The 23,464-nt window shown below is 39.4% G+C and overlaps 1 protein-coding gene across 1 annotated transcript in view; it reads left to right on the top strand.

Moving 5' to 3' along the window:
- Positions 1-260: 260 nt before the first annotated feature.
- The window catches only part of LOC110530495 (parathyroid hormone/parathyroid hormone-related peptide receptor), a 70,885-nt gene continuing 47,681 nt past the window's right edge, over positions 261-23,464 (top strand). The window contains exon 1 of the mRNA XM_021613634.2: positions 261-1,456. Coding sequence (XP_021469309.2) covers positions 1,370-1,456 — 87 coding nt within the window. The 5' untranslated portion in view covers positions 261-1,369. The remainder of the gene's footprint in view (positions 1,457-23,464) is intronic.

The following is a 23,464-nucleotide window of genomic DNA, read 5'->3' as shown; positions in this document are numbered from 1 at the left end:
CTCGAACATCTCCTCCCATACATTATCTGTTGATAGCAAATACAATAACATATGCAAAATGTTAGCGTAGTTTACTGTAATAAACTGGCAACACTCACAAATATGTTGAATGTGGAGATTGTGTGGAAAGAGGTGAGAAAATACTGTATGTCATTTTAGAGACGTGGTTTAATCTAACGCAAGAGAGCGCGGACCAATGAGAACCTTTTACGCGCTTCTCTAATACCTGCCTCTTTCATCCGCCTTCATACTCTCACAACTGGTGTCGAGCAACTGCCGTTCACATCTGGCGCCGCGTTGAATATTAGGGTTAACTCTTTAACTTTCTGATTTATTTCGAAAGGAGGCTGCCTTTTTAGATTTTGGTGGTTCTGAAAAAGCTGAAATGCATCAGAGTTTGGTTTGTCACAAATAGCGTAAGTGTGATCTTTATAGCCTGCTTTGCGATTTCCTTGGACTGTCTACACCACCATGCGTAAACAGAGCATGGTTACGTTTGTAGATTTGATACATCCACATAGAATGAATATAAGTATGAAGTTACACTTTTTATAGTTCGATACAATGTCTAGAATGTCATTCGTATAAATGGTCCATCATCTATTCAGTTTAGAAATTAATGTCTGGTGGGACAGCCTACACGATAAAATGTTTCGTCATAGCACGAATCTTATTAGAAAAAGTTGATAATTCTACGACTAACATGACGCTTTGCCTTGAGATTCACTTTTCATTTTAACACGGCTTCCCGAGAAAAGATTATGTAATTCAATTGTCCATAGTTCTTCACTGTGACAGATGACATGATGAACCATGCGTTTGTGCACTATATGTAAATTATCTTAGGTCATATAATAAGTGACATTTTCATATGATTTTGTCCACTTAACAAGTAACAGTTGGAAGGGGCTCTTGGGAAGGAAATTTGGGATATGGCATAAAGGCGCACAGCTCCATACTGAAGTGTTTAAGTTAGTCTGAAGGGAAATTTAAAAGACCTAAAAATACAGCGCTGGTTTCTTCTCCACAAAGAATCATTTGAACTTCCCACCGCAGAACGAGAGCGACATAAATAGTTCTGACATGTGGATGTAATTTCAGAAGAAGTAAAAAAAAAACTAAAAAAAAACAGACATGCAGATAAACAAAGTGAGTGGGCTCAGTTTGAACGTATTACAGATTTAAAAAGAGGGAGGGAAAGCGAAGAGATTATAGTTATGATTTTACAAGCCACTATCAAGACCATAATGAGAGGACAGATAGAGTGAAAGATGACTTGCTCTTTTGAAGACAGTTTAAAGTAAATTAAGTAATTTTACTGAAGCATCAACTCAACCTTGCTTTCTGAAACGACTATTGGAGGTTCGGCATGGTTGTCTCAGGGATGGGCCCCCCTCTAGTGTTCCACAGTGTGGGCTTTATTTTCTTCAGCTTGGTCCTCAGTCACGTCTGTCTGGTAAGTTATTAATTTCATTATAGAACATGTTCTGCATGTCATTCTTGTATTTTACCACATGTGTAGGCAGCTCACCTTACAGCCTATTCAGTTGTAATAGGTTGAAGCTAGGCTATATATTTTTTAATAATTGTGACCTTCATTGAACATACCAGCCTATTGAAGCTGGAATTATGTTGACAGATGATCCACGATATGAATAAAACTGTCTAGAAAAATGTTTCTTCATAATGGAACAAATTAAACGGACACATTCCTTAACATCTCTTCCCATAGCACTTGTAGAGCAAGGATGTTTTGTTAGACATTGTACCTACAAAATTATATTCTGACCTATTCCACTGCCCTGCTCAGAGCATACTGTGGATGCATATACTTTTAGAAAAAAGGGTTCCAAAAGGGTTCTTCGGCTGTCCCCATTGTAGAGCCCTTTTTGGTTCCAAGTAGAACCATTTTTGATTCAAAGTATAACTATTTTGGGTTTCATGTAGAACCCTCTCGGGAATGGTTCTACCTGGAACCAAAAGGGTTCTACCTAGAACCAAAAAGGGTTATCCTATGGGGACAGCCAAAGAATCCTTTTAGGTTCTAGATACCACCTTTTTTTCTAAGAGTGTACCCACCCACTCAGTGTATTGCATTCACTCAGGTACATAATGCTATGCAGTGCAATTTCCATGAATGAATGCTATTAAAGAACCTCATAAAATGTAGGCATTTACTTAATTATATGGGAAATTGTTTTACTACAGTAGACTATAATGTGTGTCATTTCAATTATGCATGAATCCTACTGAAGCCCCATCACACTGAGAGATAGAGTGCATGTGTTAAATCACTTTGCCAAGCCTAATCAATAGTAATGATGACATCTCTGTTCAACTATGTTGGATACAGTAACTGCATGTACATCATCAGGGGAGACAGAGAGAGTCTAAATACAAATGTAGGTTTTTACCATTCTTTGTATCCGGCATGGGTATTATATTAATGAAAACATGCATTCACATGTAATTTCAGTGTGGTGTTTTCCAAAGGAGAATGCTAGTGTACATGCACCGCATGGGGGCAAATCCTCATTAACATTTGATGTCTGTGTAATATCATGCTCATGTAGGTTTTCTCATGTTGATAGGTGATGCTAACTTATTAGTAAAGCCACAAGGTTGATGATGCTATTTTCAAAAGTCAGTATAACAGTAGCTCTACTCTGTAGACTACACAGTGGCTTTACCGACAGCAGTACAGGCAACTGCAAGTAGCACTGCTGGTCGTGGTTGTTCTGTGTTTTTTGGCTGAGTGTGTTGAGCGTTCAACAAGCAGTTTGCTGGGGCTGTGAGGTACAGTGCCTTTCCCTGGTGATGTGGTACATCACTGTGCCGCAGCACTGCTGGCATCATTGGTTTAGATGGCAGGGGGAAACAATTCTAACATAGCTAACTGCATTTATAGCTGATTCAACATTTGGTCGTTAAAGGCTGTGTCTGTAAATTTTGTTTACCCTTTCAGTTTTGATGTTTACCCTTTCAGTTTTGTTATTTTTCTCAAAAAAGTTATATTTAAGAGTTGTGTTTTTTATAGTATATGTCCAATGATGATATCCAGATAATTATGGAAAGACTTGAGTAAGTGAGGGATACACAGTATATTGAAAGCAGGTGCTTCCACACAGGCGTGGTTCTTCAGTTAATTAAGCAATCATGCTTAGGGTCATATATAAAAATGCTGGGCAGGCCATTATTTTGGCTACCATAGGATGACAATGTCCCCATCCGCAGTGCATGAGTGGTCACTGAATGGTTTGATGAGCATGAAAACGATGTAAATCATATGCCATGGCCGTCTCAGTTACCAGATCTCAACCCAATTGAACTCTTATGGGAGATTCTGGAGCGGCACCTGAGGCAGCATTTTCCACCAACCTGAACAAAATACCAAATTATGGAATTTATCTTGGAAGAATGTTGTCACATCCCTCCAATAGAGTTCCAGACACTTGTAAAATCTATGTCAAGATCATTGAAGCTGTTCTGGCTCATGGTGGCCCACCATCCGATTAAGACGCTTTATGTTGGTGTTTCCTTTATTTTAGCAGTTACCTGTAGATGTCCCCCAGTTTACGTAGGCTGAGTAATGAAGCACTAACATCTAACACCTATAACTATATTAAGAAAGTCTAAGTCCTATGTCAGTTAGTATGTATCCTTCCATTAAGCTATACTTCATTTGAAATACTTAAAAAATAAAATGTACATTGATATAAACTGATGGTGCTTGCTGTACAGAGGAAGGGTCTTAATTTCAGTTTCAGGAAGCTATGTCGCACAACACTACTTCACAGGAGAGGCATTTCAATATATTTTTTGTTGTTGTTGATCAAAATGCGTTTTTTGGTAGAAATGCCTTCTGGAACTTGTGAACTTTCATGTGCCTTAATAACGAACTTATATTCCATCTGTAAATACGAATAGAATTGTTAAGTTAGGAGCCTAGTTGGTTTAGCCATGGAAAAAGACAGGAACCTTACCACTAGCCATGATTAGCTGAGGTAATGGATGGGCTGGACATGCCGAGAGATGAGTTTGGATTGGTCTTCTATGTAGCATGCTTCTGTCTATAACGTGAGCTACTCAATATATGTTGATAGTCCTTTCTAACATGGTGTTTTTTGAAAGATTTAATTTAATGTTAGCCATCGAGAAACATAATAGTTTTGCGTCTTTTCTCATCAACATTGATGCCCTGATGGGCTACTTTCTGCACACACCACGGTCAGTGTGAACCAAAGTGACTTGAATTAACGCTGGCCAAACAAGACGTAGCTACAAACAAAACAGAGTTAAATGGTTCCAGTCTGCTGTGAAGCCTTCATCCATGTATACGGGTAAGAGTCTAGCTACATTTTCAGATTTTATACGTTTCTAATTATGTCAGAAAGTCATATTCATTGCAAGTTAAAGTGTACTGTTAGCTAGCATGTGTATGATCTGTGTCGTAATATTATTCTAATCAGAACTCCATTTGGATTGCTAGTTAGAGCCTAATGTAAGCCTGCTAACATTGAACCTAGTTGGTTAGCTTTAGCTACCTACAGATTCATACTACAGCTATGACAATGTTTACATTGGTAGTAGTATGAGTTGGGATTATGCCGCTTCATTGTTTAGCCAGCTAGCTACATGTCTAAACAAAATACTTTGCCAGATGATTACATGAGCCATCAATTTAGCCAAGTGTGTCTGGTGGTGATTACGACCATCTATTGTATTTCATGAACGTGTGTACAGTACATGTCTAGACAATAGTGACCCATCCACTTAGCTAGATGTGGCTGGGAGGGTGGTTATAGCATTTCTTTCACATGACCCATTAATTTAGAAAAATGTGTCAGGTAAGCGTCATCTAATAGTTATAAAATATCCTGTGCATGTGACAAATACATTTAGATTTTATTTGATATAGTATGTGTTTACCAGAGACGATCATGTAAAGAACAACATGACCTGCACCAAAGTCAGATTAGGATATAGGCCAAGGACTAGATACATTGTATTTTTACATGGAGTTTTTCCTTACTGTAGGCTACTACTTTTACCACTTTTAGTCTTGAAATCTTTGATTTTTACCTCACTATTCACTCTTATTAGCACATGGCCTCACATGTGAATGCTTAAAGAGATGGGTGGGGCTAAGGCTTAAGAGGGTGTGAACGATGCTGAATGGGTGTAGACAAAGAATAACTCTCCAGTAGGTGTACCAAAACATTCAAGGGCAATTTTCTCAAAAGTGGGGTTACAAGTTTATCAACTTTCAAAGCATAATTATTTCCCACTGTTCCTCACCCATTGTGCAAATATATTTTGTTTTCTAGCTCTGAGTCTCTACTTTTTCCCAATGTTAAAAACACAATTTCAAATTACATAGGACCGAATCCAGGTGGTAGGTCATATTTGATTAGTATTGTCATAGCAAAAGTATCCTGCAGCAAGAGGATTTGAGCATTTTGTCCATAATATTGCTTGATCGGTGTTTAGGGTATTAGCTGGATGAAAATGTGCTTCAAGAAAAGTGCAGTACTGTTAATAAAACCATGTGTTAACATTCTCAACAAAAATGTTATCAAATTAAGATCCTACATTGTCATTCTCTGCTTTTTATTAACCTTGACACTAATAGTTTAGTGCCAACTCACAGACATGGCCAACACACTGCTGCCTGCCTGGTAGGATTGTCTGTTATCAGACTGAGTGACTCAGACTCACTGGGTTATTGAATTTATTAAGAGGAAATGCTTCTTTCAGTAACCGCGGTCGGTGTGCATCGCCATCTAATTCCTACCTCATGACTGTGTTTTGGCTGTCTGATGACTTGCAAGTGTCATGTCTTCCTCCCAGAGTGAGAGTTAAACACATAAAGTATCTGTGAAACAGAAGTTAGCCATGTAGGATATGTGATTCAGTCAAGATGTTTATCCAAGAAGCAGCTTCATTGTAAGCACTAGTGACAGGGAAAAAACACTGTTACAATATATCGTATATTATCACTTTGACAATATCGCAACATTAATTTGGGGCTAGTTGGCTCTACCTCTTTTTAAACAGGGGGCCAATTTGTTTTCAGCACTTTTATTTCCATGCCTGATCAAAACGTGTTTTCTCATTGGTCTCTCTTGTCGCTCTGCAGCAGACATATCGTGAGCAATATGTTTGGAACATTGAATTGCAATAAAATCACAGTATCAAATCGTAATACATAAAGAATCGTGAGAATCACAATACAGATCATATTGGCACCTAAGTATTTGTGATAATATCGCATCGTGATGGCAATTCCCAGCCCTGGTAAACACGTTTATATACAGTGGGGCAAAAAGTATTTAGTCAGACACCGATTGTGCAAGTTCTCCCACTTAAAAAGATGAGAGAGGCCTGTAATTGTCATCATAGGTACACTTCAACTATGACAGACAAAATGAGAGAAAATATGGTGGAAAATAAGTATTTGGTCAATAACAAAAGTTTATCTCAATACTTTGTTATATACCCTTTGTTGGCAATGACAGAGGTCAAACGTTTTCTGTAAGTCTTCACAAGGTTTTCACACACTGTTGCTGGTATTTTGGCCCATTCCTCCATGCATATCTCCTCTAGAGCAGTGATGTTTTGGGGCTGTTGCTGGGCAACACAGACTTTCAACTCCCTCCAAAGATTTTCTATGGGGTTGAGATCTGGAGACTGGCTAGGCCACTCCAGGACCTTGAAATGCTTCTTACGAAGCCACTCCTTCGTTGCCCGGGCGGTGTGTTTGGGATCATTGTCATGCTGAAAGACCCAGCCACGTTTCGTCTTCAATGCCCTTGCTGATGGAAGGAGGTTTTCACTCAAAATCTCACGATACATGGCCCCATTCATTATTTCCTTTACACGGGTCAGTCGTCCTGGTCCCTTTACAGAAAAACAGCCCCAAAGCATGATGTTTCCACCCCCATGCTTCACAGTAAGTATGGTGTTCTTTGGATGAGTTTTTACCAAAAAGTTATATTTTGGTTTCATCTGACCATATGACATTCTCCCAATCTTCTTCTGGATCATCCAAATGCTCTCTAGCAAACTTCAGACGGGCCTGGACATGTACTGGCTTTAGTGGGGGGACACGTCTGGCACTGCAGGATTTGAGTCCCTGGCGGTGTAGTGTGTTACTGATGGTAGGCTTTCTTACTTTGGTCCCAGCTCTCTGCAGGTCATTCACTAGGTCCCCCCGTGTGGTTCTGGGATTTTTGCTCACCGTTCTTGTGATCATTTTGACGCCACGGGGTGAGATCTTGCGTGGAGCCCCAGATCGAGGGAGATTATCAGTGGTCTTGTATGTCTTCCATTTCCTAATAATTGTTCCCACAGTTGATTTCTTCAAACCAAGCTGCTTACCTATTGCAGATTCAGTCTTCCAAGCCTGGTGCAGGTCTACAATTTTGTTTCTGGTGTCCTTTGACAGCTCTTTGTGCTTGGCCATAGTTTGGAGTGTGACTGTTTGAGGTTGTGGACAGGTGTCTTTTATACTGATAACAAGTTCAAACAGGTGCCATTAATACAGGTAACGAGTGGAGGACAGGGGAGCCTCTTAAAGAAGAAGTTACAGGTCTGTGAGAGCCAGAAATCTTGCTTGTTTGTAGGTGACCTAATACTTATTTTCCACCATAATTTGCAAATAAATAAATAAAAAATCCTACAATGTGATTTTCTGGATCTTTTTTCTCATTTTGTCTGTCATAGTTGAAGTGTACCTATGATGAAAATTACAGGCCTCTCTCATCTTTTTAAGTGCGAGAACTTGCACAATTGGTGGCTGACTAAATACTTTTTTGCCCCACTGTAGACTTGTACATAGACATTTGAACTGGTCAATGCTCATCCTATCACACTGCCAGTTGCAATTGAGGAGACATCAGTTAGTGTCTGTTGGAGAACACTTTGAATGTGTCTCAAGTTAACTGTTTTTGCTGTTTCAATAGATATGTAATTATTATTTACAACACAGTGTATATACCATGTATATTTCACAAAATAACACATAAGGCACTCAATTATTTCCCATGAAGTCAAAAGAACAGCTGTGAGTTAACAATAGGGGTTTGTTCCCCCTAGTTAAGTGTACCACAGGAGGTTGGTGGCACTTTAATTGGGGAGGAACGTTTTGTGCTAACGGCTGGAGCGGAATTAGTGGAATGGTATTAAATACATCACACACAGGGTTTCCATGTGTTTGATGCCATTCCATTCCCTCTGTTCCAGCCATTATTATGAGTTGTCCTTCCCTCAGCAGCCTCCACTGAATTGTAGAGTAATTGAATGGTGATAACACTGATAGGATACGAAAGTACAATTATCTACTTACTACCTGCGTTTAGTCAAAACAATTAGCACCTGGCTTGTACCTGCTAACACACTGACCATTTAGTCAAAACAATTAGCACCTGGCTTGTACCTGCTAATATGCTGTTTGGACCACATTACTGTAAGTATTATTAAGCCCCTAAGCTCTTAAGTAAAGACCCATTTTCTCTGCTTGGAATATTGTTCCAATATGTTAGCTTGTGTGTCTTTCGATTCTACACTGAACAAAAACGTGAACGCAACATGTAAAATGTTGGTCCCATGTTTCATGAGCTGAAATAAAAGATCCCAGACATTTTCCATATACACAAAAAGCTTATTTTTCTAAAATGTTATGCACAAATGTGTTTACATCCCTGTTAGTGAGCATTTCTCCTTTGCCAAGATAATCCATCCACCTGAGAGTTGTGGCATATCAAGAAGCTGATTAAACAGCATGATTATTACACAGGTGCCCCTTATGCTTGGGACAATAAAAGGTCACTTTAAAATGTGCAGTTTTGTCACACAACACAATGTCACAGATAAATTGACTGATTTCCTTATATGAACTGTAACTCAGTAAAATCTTTGAAATTGTTGCATGAAGCGTTGATATTTTTGGTCAGTTTAGTCTAATAATCAACAAGGCAACAGTGAATGATGCAGCCTCCCCCCCACCCTTTTGGGCCATTTGAGATATGACTAACACATTTCAATGAATTACTATAGCTCCCACCTTGGGCCAATCAGTGTCATTTAAAAAAAGTTACGGATCTCTATGGCAAGATGCATCATGCACAAAAGTTTGCTGTCTGAGATATCGCGTGTGAATAACGGACGGACGGATGGAAATAGATCCACAGTCCCTTCCCCGATTTCATCGTGGGGGACAGCAATATCTGAGATCGATAGAGTGGAATGTTATCGCTAACCATGTTGTTATTACTGTTTTAGAGCCCTAGGTATGTCATATCCCTAGATGCTTTGGGTGAATGTTAAAACACAAGCTGTGTTAAAAGTTGTTGCCAACATTTAACCCTTTCGGAATAAGTTACACAATACACTTGAGTGCTTGAGTGGTGAAATGGGATTCACTGTGCAGCGGATGTATGATGGACAGACATTGTTCCACAGTATTATCTGGTACTGGATTGGTTGTTGTCCTTTCAACTGAAGTAGGAAGGTAATGCAGTATCATCAGATGTGCACCACACAGACATCATTGTCTCATAGCTGTTTCACTCTTTATCATTATGTGTATACTGTAGGTCAGCTTTTAAGGTGCACGTAAAGTGTAGTTAATACATGTAATGATCATGCATCACTGATCATCCTTTGACCAGCATCAGTACAGGTACACAGATTGATTTCTACTGGAATTGCTGTAGTAAGACTTCCTGGTTGTTCTCTCTCTATTCTTTTAGAGATCTACAGAGGATGGCGATGTTAGGACAGTACTAGGTAATCTGTTGCACCATGTTTCTATGGATGCTACTGATAATAGCATCACTGTCTGCACATTCACAACAAGAATAGCTAGGCTTTTCTGTATACATTTGTATATTGTCATCAGACAGTCACCGTGGACAGTTTAGAACCTGGCGTTTCCATTTTGTGCATTAATTTCAAGGTAATGATGATTGCGATCAGACTTTTAAATTGATAGCTGGTAACCTTGCTGGCACTTGAGCATTTCTGAGGAAACCTGTTAGATAACCCTGAGTTGACAATGGATGTCACTGAGACAGAGGAGACCATTTTTGGTTCCAGGTAGATCCCGCCGTGGAAAGTTTTTTTTAAAGGGTTCTCTAGAGAGCTAGTGCTTTGTGCTTTTCTTTAGTTCTCTGTCATCATACAGGGTTATTTTTTTATCTTTATTTAACTAGGCAAGTCAGTTAAGAACAAATTCTTATTTACAATGACGACCTAGGAACAGGGGCAGAACGACAGATTTAGCAACCTTTCAGTTACTGGCCTAACGCTCTAACCACTAGGCTACCTGCCACCCCATAATTATGTTGTGAATTATAGAAAAAACATTTTCCTGAATGTAAGATTATATAATAAGTGTACTAGAGACTGCCCTGGCTGGCACACAAATGTGTGTGTGTGTGCGTGTGTGCGTGTGTGTGTGCGTGTGTGTGTGCTGACAAAGTGAAGAGGACAGGAGGTAACGAAGTAGTCTTCAATCTGTATCTGTATAGCACTTTGTGACAATTTTACTGATGTAAAAATGGCTTTACAAAATACATTGGATTGATTGATTTAATCGGCATGGCCGATTAATTAGGTCCGATTTCAAGTTTTCATAACAATCGGTAATCTGCATTTTTGGATGCCTATTATGTCCGATTACATTGCAATCCACAAGAAGACTGCGTGGCAGGCTGACCACCTGTTTACGTGAGTGCAGCATCAAAAGGACCTGGTGGCTGCAAGGAACCAAGGTAAGTTGCTAGCTAGCATTAAACTTATCTCGTAAAAAACAATCAATCTTAACATAATCACTAGTTAGCTACACATGGTTGATGATATTACTAGTTTAACTAGCTTGTCCTGTGTTGCATATAGTCAATGCAGTGCCCGTTAATTTATCATTGAATCACAGCCTGCTTCAACTTCGCAAAACGGGTGATGATTTAACAAAAGTGCATTCGTGAAAAAGCACAATCGTTGCACCAATGTACCCAACCATAAACATCAATGCCTTTCATAAAATTAATACACAAGCATATTTTTTTAAACTTGCATATTTCGTTAAAAGAAATTCATGATAGCAGGCAATATTACTAGGGAAATTGTGTCACTTATCTTGCTTTCAGTGCAAGCCGAGTCAGGGTATATGCCGCAGTTTGGGCCGCCTGGCTCGTTGCGAACTGTGTGAAGACCATTTCTTAATTAACTTGCCAGATTTTTACATAATTATGACACAACATTGAAGGTTGTGCAATGGAACAGCAATATTTAGACTTATGGTTGCCACCCGTTCGATAAAATACGGAACGGTTGAGTGCATTTTTTTATTATATTAAGTTAAAATAAAAGTGTACATTGTTCATTCAGTATTGCTGTAATTGTCATTATTACAAATATATTTTTAAAAAATTGCCCGATTAATCGGTATCAGCTTTTTTTGGTCCTCCAATAATCTGTATCGGTAGATTGATTGATTGATTTAATGGATGTGACACTAAACACTTAATTCACAACCACACAGCCTAACATATTATGTCTTTAATGGTGCAATAGAAGCAATAAAGGTGGAGAAATGTAACCACTCTCAAATTCATAAACAGAGCTGTGGATGCAAGTACTGACCATCCATTATAGGTTCGGCCCTAATTTATGTATTCTCTGTCACCTGGAGCTGCATTGAAAATGATTCAGGAAAAAAAGGACAATGCCCAACGACTAGTCAGCCCTTCCCCCTCTGAGGGGCCAAAATGTATCACTCGGTTACAGTATCCAGAGGACTGACTATTGTGACCGAATAATGCTATAGTATCCATGTTTGATATCTATCTAAAACTTGTTCACTGAGGATAACTCTGATGCTATCTTTAAGGATGTATGATCTCCGTGGTTACTTGTAATACAGGGTGAATTCTCAATTACTCTATTATGCAAAAAGGTTTTATGGTCTTCTCAGGAATTCTGTCTTATGTACACTGGTCTCATCCCCACACAAGCACCTAGATGCTGTAACATTCTGTAAAACGTTTACAGGTTACTCTGTAAACTTGGTATTGTTTGATTGGTCAATTGTGGTTGGTTTTTGGTTAAAAGGTTACACCTTCAGATGTTATAAATGGAATGAAATGCCTTTGTTCTCTCTCTTATCCTGTAAATTAACCGTAGAGTCTATATTAGTGATGCACCGATATGGCATTTTTGACCGATACCGTATCCAATATTTTCCTTGCCAAAAAGACCTGATACCGATAACCGATATTTAAAATTTTAATGGCCTTTTAAGCATTCTAGTACAGTTAAATAGTTAACATACACATGGACACAGAGGTCTAAGGCACTGCATCTCAGTGCAAGAGGCGTCACTACAGTCTCTGGTTTGAATCCAGGCTGTATCACATCCGGCCGTGATTGGGAGTCCCATAGGGCAGCGCACAATTGGCCCAGCGTCGTCCGGGGTAGGCTATAGTTGTAAATAAGAATTTGTTCTTCACTGACTTGCCTAGTTAAATAAAGGTTACACACACACACCACACTGACCAAAAATATATTTTGATGGCATTTACACTACCTTTCAAAAGTTTGGGGTCACTTAGAAATGTCCTTGTTTTTGAAAGAAAAGCTAATATTTTTGTCCATTAAAATAACATAAAATTGATCAGAAATACAGTGTAGACATTGTTAATGTTGTAAATTACTATTGTAGCTGGAAACTGCATATTTTTTATGGAATATCTACATAGGCGTTCAGAGGCCCATTATCAGCAACCATCACTCCTGTGTTCAAATGGCACGTCGTGTTACTTTCAAATAGGTACTTATATTTTGAAGGCAAACTGCAAATTCCACTATTGTGCCTAATCCTTATTGTGGCTAGCTTCACAACACATAACAACGGTCAGGTCGAGCCTCACTAGCCAGATGAAGCTAGCTGACTGCTTATAACATTAGCTATGGGGAACAAAGTTAAGTAGCTGGCTAGCTTTTTATTTTCATGAACTGAAGTTCAATTTCAATAGGCGAGCAACAAGTGGCTACCTAGCCAATACTTACTCACAAGGATTACTAAATCATTGCGAAGAATAATGAAAATGACTGCAGTTTCTACTGGTTATTATTTTCAGGCTGGTTTTATTGGTGCCAGCTAGGTACCAAGCTAAAGCTAGCTAGCTACCCCAGAAGTTGCCGTTGAACAAATAATGCTTCATTACCAACGTGGTATTGTTAACACATCGTTCGTGGCCGGTGTTAGCTTGTTTGCAGACTTTTTTGTACAGCTTTGATAGTGCTACTGATAGTAGTGGTGACACTTGGCTTGTACGTGCAAATTCAGAACACACAACATTCTATAATGTGTTATTTGACGTGTCAAATTAAAAGCTTATTTAACGCGTCAAATAATGTTATTGTCAAATAGTGTTATTTGACATGTATTTTTTTTGACACGCAAAGACCCAAAGGCATTCCATAGTATGTCATGAAGCTAATAGCAGTGACTATATTACTGTGTAACTCCGGTAGGGCAACAACTGAAAAATAGCGCAGTTGGTAACGTTAGTATGGACTGGGGCTCGACCAGTCGTGAAAGCCAACATCACCCACGACAGAGAACGGTTGATTGTCAAGGGCAATGAATTCCATTATCTTGGCATTAATGGATTTCGCCTTTGAGTTGTCTCGCTGAAATGTTCTTACTCTTTGAAATGACTGCTCGACTTGTTGACTGCTTGATCCACACAGCAGACATTGTAGGCTAGGTTAGGAATGCTGTGTTGCACGTGTAGCGCAACATTTCACGCGGCGTCATTACATCATGTACCTACGTTATATAGGTATGCATGTCAGCTTTGACAACGGTTTTGCACATCGGCGTTAAACTAGACATCGGGCAGATACCGCTGTTGGCATTTTTAGCGAATATCGGCCGATTCCGATAAGTTCACTGATGTATCGTGCATCCCTAATCTACAGTGGGTAGAACAAGTATTTGATACACTGCCGATTTTGCAGGTTTTCCATCTTACAAAGCATGTAGAGGTCTGTAATTTTTATCATAGGTACACTTTAACTGTGAGAGACGGAATCTAAAAAAAATCCAGAAAATCACATTGTATGATTTTTAAGTAATTAATTTGCATTTTATTGCATGACATAAGTATTTGATACATCAGAGAAGCAGAACTTAATATTTGGTACAGAAACCTTTGTTTGCAATTACAGACATCATATGTTTCCTGTAGTTCTTGACAAGTTTTGCACACACTACAGCAGGGATTTTGGCCCACTCCTCCATACAGACCTTCTCCGGATCCTTCAGGTTTCGGGGCTGTCGCTGGGCAATACGGACTTTCAGCTCCCTCCAAAGATTTTCTATTGGGTTCAGGTCTGGAGACTGGCTAGGCCACTCCAGGACCTTGAGATGCTTCTTACGGAGCCACTCCTTAGTTGCCCTGGCTGTGCGTTTCGGGTCGTTGTCATGCTGGAAGACCCAGCCACGACCCATCTTCAATGCTCTTACTGAGGGAAGGAGGTTGTTGGCCAAGATCTCACAATACATGGCCCCATCCATCCTCCCCTCAATACGGTGCAGTCGTCCTGTCCCCTTTGCAGAAAAGCATCCCCAAAGAATGATGTTTCCACCTCCATGTTTCACGGTTGGGATGGTGTTCTTGGGGTTGTACTCATCCTTCTTCTTCCACCAAACACGGCGAGTGGAGTTTAGACCAAAAAGCTAATTTTTTTTCTCATCAGACCACATGACCTTCTCCCATTCCTCCTCTGGATCATGCAGATGGTCATTGGCAAACTTCAGACGGGCCTGGACATGTGCTGGCTTGAGCAGGGGCACCTTGCATGTGCTGCAGGATTTTAATCCATGACGGCGTAGAGTGTTACTAATGGTTTTCTTTGAGACTGTGGTCCCAGCTCTCTTCAGGTCATTGACCAGGTCCTGCCGTGTAGTTCTGGGCTGATCCCTCACCTTCCTCATGATCATTGATGCCCCACGAGGTGAGATCTTGCATGGAGTCCCAGACCGAGGGTGATTGACCGTCATCTTTAACTTCTTCCATTTTCTAATAATTGCCCCAACAATTGTTGCCTTCTCACCAAGCTGCTTGCCTATTGTCCTGTAGCCCATCCCAGCCTTGTGCAGGTCTACAATTGTATCCCCAATGTCCTTACACGGCTCCCTGGTCTTGGCCATTGTGGAGAGGTTGGAGTCTGTTTGATTGAGTGTGTGGACAGGTGTCTTTTATACAGGTAATGAGTTCAAACAGGTGCAGTTAATACAGGTAATGAGTGGAGAACAGGAGGGCTTCTTAAAGAAAAACGAACAAGTCTGTGAGAGCCGGAATTCTTACTGGTTGGTAGGTGATCAAATACTTATGTCATGCAATAAAATGCAAATTAATTACTTAAAAATCATACAATGTGATTCTCTGGATTTTTGTTTTATATTCCGTCTCTCACAGTTGAAGTGTACCTATGATAAAAATTGCAGACCTCTACATGCTTTGTAAGTAGGAAAACCTGATAAATCGGCAGTGTATCAAGTACTTGTTCTCCCCACTGTATATGCTTGAAATAATGCCTTGTAATGCTTGTTAAAGGGGTAATCCACCCTAAACCACTAAATCATGTTATTAACAGTGTAAACACTGTTAAATAACAATAATATGTGAGAACAATATTTTTTTGTGAACAAATGTATAATTTTGTTGTGATAACAAGATTGGTAGAAACTTGCATTTTTTTTGTGAAATCTGTTGCAGCTCAAGTCTACTTATTCCCCCAAATGCAATGGTCCCATATTGCTCAGTTGGTAGAGCATGTCGATTGCAACACCAGGGTTGTGGATTTGATCAATGGAACAGTAGTGGAGAGGGTAGTAAGTTTTATGTTCCTCGGCGTACACATCACAGACAAACTGAATTGGTCCACCCACACAGACAGCATCGTGAAGAAGGCGCAGCAACGCCTCTTCAACCTCAGGAGGCTGAAGAAATTCGGCTTGTCACCAAAAGCACTCACAAACTTATACAGATGCACAATCGAGAGCATCCTGTCTGGGTATCACCGACTGGTACGGCAACTGCTCCGCCCACAACCGAAAAGGCTCTCCAGAGGGTAGTGAGGTCTGCACAACGCATCACCGGGGGCAAACTACCTGCCCTCCAGGACACCTACACCACCCGATGTCACAGGAAGGCCATAAAGATCATCAAGGACAACAACCACCCGAACCACTGCCTGTTCACCCCGCTATCATCCAGAAGGCGAGGTCAGTACAGGTGCATCAAAGCTGGGACCGAGAGCTTCTATCTCAAGGCCATCAGACTGTTAAACAGCCACCACTAACATTGAGTGGCTGCTGCCAACACACTGACTCAACTCCAGCCACTTTAATAATAGGAATTGATGGGAAATTATGTAAAATATATCACTAGCCACTTTAAACAATGCTACCTAATATAATGTTTACATACCCTACATTATTCATCTCATATGTATACATATATACTGTACTCTATCATCTACTGCATCTTTATGTAATACATGTATCACTAGCCACTTTAACTATGCCACTTTGTTTACATACTCATCTCATATGTATATACTGTACTCAATACCATCTACTGTATCTTGCCTATGCCGCTCTGTACCATCACTCATTCATATATCTTTATGTACATATTCTTTATCCCTTTACACTTGTGTGTATAAGGTAGTAGTTTTTGGAATTGTTAGCTAGATTACTTGTTGGTTATTACTGCATTGTCGGAACTAGAAGCACAAGCATTTCGCTACACCCGCATTAACATCTGCTAACCATGTGTATGTGACAAATAAAATTTGATTGGATTTTGATTTGATTCCCACAGGGTATGAAAATGTATGCTCTCACTAGTGCAAGTTGTTCTGGATAAGAGCCTCTGTTAAATTACTAAAACGTAAATGCAATGTTCTTTATTTCGGCTAGCTAGAAAACATAGCTACATACAATAATCCCAAAGTTAATATCAGCATGTGAAGGAAAAATCTAGCTGTAAAATCTCTAAACAAACTGCGCTATCAATTCAAGAGTCTTGCAGTTTTTCTCTACCGAGAGCAGCATTATGTTGCTTTCACACAGAGACAGTTTTGAGGACATGTGAACTCCATTTGAATCGGATTGTATGATGATTAGCTTAGCAACTGCATGATGCAAGCATGACAACATGAATGCGATTGGTCGACAGTCAGTTGGGTGGGGCGTTTCTCCATTCATTGCGCAATGAGATTCCTCCTATCTCCTCCTGTAATAGCTCTGTTTCCTACAGACACGGCAAATTGCGTCATGGTTCTTGAAGTAGGAACAGAGGTTAATAATTTGGGACACTGTTTAAATTGAGCACATCTACGGGAAGTCTATGCTTTGTAATGACGATATAAACTGATGGATGTGTTTTAAACATTTATGGCCATCCATATTGGCTGATTTGACAATCTGGAATGCAGGTCATTGTTTTTAAAGCGTTATGAAATGTGATAGTTTGTAATCCCCTCTCTCCAGTTTCAAGAATTATGTCGTTTCTACACAATTTCCTGATTTTCACAGGCGGACCACTTAGAAGTTAAACCATGGGGATTTTTTTTTACCCAGAGATAGAACATAGGCTTTCAACAAATTGACAGGAGTTTCATGATTTTTATTTCTGTGGGTGGATTATCCCTTTAATGCTTGTAACTTAATCTTCATGCCTTGTATGTGAATCCATTCATTCTTACAAAGTAATTAAATAGACTTGTATTTACAATTCCACTCTCAGACATTTCTTGATGGCCTATTACTGTAACTCAACTATAATGTTTCTGCATATTGCTGATTATATTTATGGAGTCAGATAAACATTTTAATACGCTAATAGGCTAATTGCTTAGTCTGGGGCGGCAGGGTAGCCTAGTGGTTAGAGCGTTGGACTAGCAACCCTAACCCTAACCCCCGAGCTGACAAGGTACAAATCTGTCGTTCTGCCCCTGAACAGGCAGTTAACCCACTGTTCCTAGGCCGTCATTGAAAATAAGAATTTGTTCTTAACTGACTTGCCTAGTTAAATAAAGGTAAATAAATAAAAGTCTTAGTACGAGTCACATGTGAAGTAGATATACTGTATATACACATATCAAATATTATTACTGTACACTACACAATGATATAAAAAGTATAGTTTTAACCATGTTTTGAGGCTGCATTGTTTTTGTTTAGATTTTATTCGTTTACAAAAGTTGTAGTAAAACCAGCTAATATTTGGGGTTCTGATAGGGTACGACAGTTGAACAAAGCTTATCAGGCATTTATAAGTTATATTATTCAAGAATCAATGGGCACATATTCTTATTTATTAGTCCAAAAATGTATGTAGTAACTGCTGATTGCCCCTTTAAGGGTAAATGTTAATTATTAGTCAACATAAAGTTTATAAATAATTAATAAATATTTATAGCTGAAATTGTGTGATCATCATTGGGTGCTTGCCTAAAAGTGATTGTATGTATTGAGAGTTAGTTGTTGACAGATTAGAAGCATACAGTGTTTATGAAGATCTTACTGTAAGATTGAAGGCCCATTCTTGGGTTGGAGAGGAGGACATTTCTTATAGGTGTGAGAAAGTCACCCACAGTCGTCATTGCCTGGTCTCTTGGAAACGCGAGTTTATGTGATTCCTGGGATGAACTTTAGATTCCTCACACACAAGTACACTTTTATGGGGTTAAGCACTCCTTAGACATGGTTATACAAAACATCTTAGAGAACAAAAATATATATATATTTTTTTACTGTTCATTCCTTTTCTTAAAGGGAAATTCTTGGTGTTTGTTTCATTACTCCACTGTTGATTCAGTCTCGAATTGATTTCAGTCAGCTATCAAGTTTTCAAGAAATATAATTAGCAAAGTACAGAAAGTGTCACAGCATGATGCGTTTTGCAAATGAGTTGCATTTTCCTTTAATGTTTGTAATTCTTTATTAAGAAATGTATCCTCAGCTCTCACACAATTGTTGTTTTTTATGTTGACTCACACATAGCAGGGCTGTTGAGAAGGCCCCTGACTCAGTCTCATAACAGACCTGTTAATAGTCAAGTCTTCAGTTTCCTTGGCATGGTAAGGTTATACCATGGCTGTGTTTGACTCAGGAAAGAGCTTGTTTTCTTGACTTCCCTTGACCTTCTCTTTTTTTCTCAACTTTTCCATTTAAAGAATGCAGGAGTGTGAGTAACTCAATGCCACTTTTACACCCCACTGAAAAAGTTACACCACTAACACAGATATTTTAATGATGTCTCTCTCTTTGCCGTAGTACTTTTGGAGGGTCTCTCTAATAATCTTTCTAGCAAAGATAAACCTGTTATTTGGGGTTTTGAAGGGACCATTTTTACAGTATATTTATTGACATTTCTTGACAGGATTACTCATGGCACCATACCATATTTTGGGTAACTGACTAAATTCATATATTTTATTACAGTACATTTTGGAGAAATGTTGTTGCTGAAACCAGTACAGAAAGAATAGTGCTGATGGTGTTTACCTACCAGAAAGTAACGTCACAAAACTGCTCCCACATTGTCTTGTATTTCCAACACCACTGACTGCATTGCACATAATTATGTTAAATCATCCCTGTTCTAATATTCAACATTCCCAAAATCATAGCACGCTGCATAGGTGAATTTTAAGAAGTTAATACCCAAATCATAGTTTGAACATCATGAATTTAAAGCCCAGGAAGGGCCACCATCTTTATTAATACCTGTATGAAGAGCCAGGAGTATGTGAACAGGTATATAGTGAATATGACTGGACTGGTCTTTTGTACAGACAACCTATTGGAGGTATAGAAATAAATAGGTAAAGAAATGAAAAGAGTGGTTTTGTCACATGGGCAGTTGCTGTGTTTCAAAAGAATAACAAGAGACAAAATGTATATGTGGGGCTGGTTATCTCTGAAGCTGTAAATGTGTGTGTCAATGGTTTAACTAACTTGTAGGAATTATCACTCTTTCAATGTGAATATTTGTGTCATTTAGCAGACATTCTTATCCGGAGTGACTCACAGGAGCAAAGGTTAAGCGCCTTGCTCAAGGGCACATCAACCAAATGTTCACATAATCAACTTGGGTATTCGAACCAGTAGGGCCAGTAACCGAATCCGACTCGCTTAACCGCTAGGCAACCTGCCACCCAATATTAGATAAGATATCCTGTCTTCATGATCCAGGATTAATTGATCTTAAATTGTTTCGAAGATACCTATGAACAGTGTTATTTTGTTTTACAACATGAAACAAAACAATATTACATTTTGTATTAGACCATGAAATAAACCATGTTTGATGAGTTGTTAATAATCACTAAGCTAATGTCTTGTCCTGTGGGGCTCTTCTTCCCTCTACCTAGCTACTGGATGAAAATGCTGCGATAGATTTCTAGAATTCCATGTGGTGTGCATTCCATAACTCCCAAGGTACCTCAATTGCGTGTTCTTAGCCATGTTGCTGCCTTCCACATTGACATAAAGTCCTGCAACGCCCTCCCCCACCGGCAGCGCAAGGGATAACATTTCAAACACATAGGAGAACCTATGACATATTATGACATAGCCTCCCACCCCCAGCCCTCGTCACAACATCAAATGGGCTTTCACAGAATCCATTTCTCAGATCAATGCAGCACCTGAGATCTGTGGTTACTAGGAATTCTCCTCAGTTCTGATCCAGTTGTTGTTGATGTGATTTGAAGGCAGCTCTAGTTTTGGGCAGGTCTAACCCGCTTTCCTTGGCTGGCACATGGCTTATATGCAGAGAGGAGGGAGCATTTCTTAAAAGGACCTTTATTAGTTTCATTGCGAACCTCTGGGGTTTATGGGTTAGTAAGTATGCAGTTCACAGCTCCCAGATTTTCCAGCAAAGAGTAAGAACAGCACATTACAGATCCAAGCCAATTCAAATTAAGATAACAGTGAGAGGCCTTGCCTGGATTGCTGCAGTAGCGCAATTGCATTTAGCACATGATCCAAAGTGAAAAGGAAATATACAAGCTGTTGCTAAGCTCACAGGCTGATGATCCATGTTTTTGTCTAGGGAATATATTGTAATTTCTTGAGTAAAATGGTACTTACATAGCATTGTGTTCACAATATGAATGATGTGGATGGTGCATTGCATCAGTGTTAATTTTGGAAGCTATTTTTGTTTTCGTCTTAGTTTTAACTTTAAAATGCAATTTAGTCTTAGTCACATTTGAGTGATTTCATCCTCTGTTCGTTTTGTCTAGTTTTAGTCACAGCCATTTTAGTCACATACTATTAAATATTAAATATTCAGGCTACCTCTACCTCTAACCTACTATCCCATCATATACATTAACTGGCAACATTGATATTGTGGCAGATTGTAACCAATGACAGCCATAATTAACCATATAGGCTACAAAGACTTAATCCCCATCATAGCCGTCAAGGGTAAATAACAGTGGTTTCCTTGAAAAGGGGAGAATTTGAGCTTTGCAAAAATGCCAGAAGTATGAAATATTCTGCATGCATGCTTAGGATTGGACAAAACAGATGAAAAGGAGCTTCACGTGAAATGAACTGTCCATTAGACTCACATGGAATTCTTGTCTTGTCACATTTTCGCAGTCTAAAAAAAGTCATTTGTAATAGTTTTTCCACGGAATCTCATCTCATTATCGTCATAGTTTAAGTCAGGAAAAGTAGGTTGTTGACGAGTATTTTTCGTCATGACAAAATGAACAATACATGAAAAAAGGTCAAAACAGAACTTGAAGTGCTCCTTCTCTTTGTGGAAGACACATTAACCCATTGACAATGAAGAGAGCAATCGAAGAGAGCAACCACTTGTGAAGCACATAGGTTTGAAAAGAGATGTGGAGATATTCAGTGCATTCGGGAAAGTATTCAGACCCCTTGACTTTTTCCACATTTTGTTACGTTACAGCCTTATTCTAAAGTTGATTACATTTTTGTTTTTTCCTCATAAATCTACACACAATACCTCATAATGACAAAGTGAAAACATAAATACCTTATTTACATAAGTATTCATACCCTTTACTATGAGACTCAAAATTGAGCTCAGGTGCATCATGTTTCCATTGATCATCCTTGAGATATTTTTACAACTTGATGGAAGTCCACCTGTGGTAACTTCAATTGATTGGACATGATTTAGATATGACATGTCAGAGAAAGAAACAGGAAGGAATTGTCCATAGAGCTCCGAGACAGGATTGTGTTGAGACACAGATCTGGGGAAGTGTACCAAAACATTTCTGCAGCATTGAAGGTCCCCAAGAACACAGTGGCCTCCATCATTCTTAAATTGAAGGAGTTTAGAACCACCAAGACTCTTCCCAGAGCTGGCCGCCCGGTCAAACTGAGCAATCAGGGGAGAAGGGACTTGGACAGGGAGGTGACCAAGAACCCAATTGTCACTCTGACAGAGCTCAAGAGTTCCTCTGTGGTGATGGGAGAACCTTCCAGAAGGACAACCATCTCTGCAGCACTCCACCAATCAGGCCTTTATGGTAGAGTGGGCAGACGGAAGCCACTCCTCAGTAAAAGGCACTTGACAGCCCGCTTGGAGTTTGCCAAAAGGCACCTAAAGGACTCTCAGACCATGAGAAACAAGACTCACTGGTCTGATGAAACCAAGATTGAACTCTTTGGCCTGAATGCCAAGTGTCACGTCTGGAGGAAACCTGGCACCATCCCTACTAGAGGTCGACCGATTAATCGGAATCGCAGATTAATTAGGGCCGATTTCAAGTTTTCATAACAATCGGAAATGGTTATTTTTGGATGCCGATTTTGACGATTTTTAATATTTTTATTACAACTTTATTTAATGAGGCAAGTCAGTTAAGAACACATTCTTATTTTCAATGACGGCCTAGGAACGGTGGGTTAACTGCCTTGTTCAGGGCCCGAATGACAGATTTTTTACCTTGTCAGCTCAGGGATTCAATCTTGCAACCTTACAGTTAACTAGTCCAATGCTCTAACCACCTGCCTCACGAGGAGCTTGCCTGTTACGTGAATGCAGTAAGAAGCCAAGGTAAGCTGCTAGCTAGCATTAAACTTATCTTATAAAAACCAATCAATCAATCATAATCACTAGTTATAACTACACATGGTTGATGATATTACTAGTTTATCTAGCGTGTCCTGCGTTGTATTTAATCGATGCGGTGCGCATTCGCGAAGAAGGACTGTCGTTGCTCCAACTTGTACCTAATCATAAACATCAATGCCTTTCTTAAAATCAATACACAGAAGTATATATTTTGAAACCTGCATATTTATCTAAAAGAAAGGTTAGCAGGCAATATTAACCAGGTGAAATTGTGTCACTTCTCTTGCTTTCATTGCACAGGGTATATG

This window comes from Oncorhynchus mykiss, chromosome 8 (assembly GCF_013265735.2).
Source record: "Oncorhynchus mykiss isolate Arlee chromosome 8, USDA_OmykA_1.1, whole genome shotgun sequence".
Lineage (NCBI taxonomy): Eukaryota > Metazoa > Chordata > Actinopteri > Salmoniformes > Salmonidae > Oncorhynchus > Oncorhynchus mykiss.
Note: the sequence above shows the minus strand (reverse complement) of the source record. Positions and strands in the feature narration are given on the sequence as shown.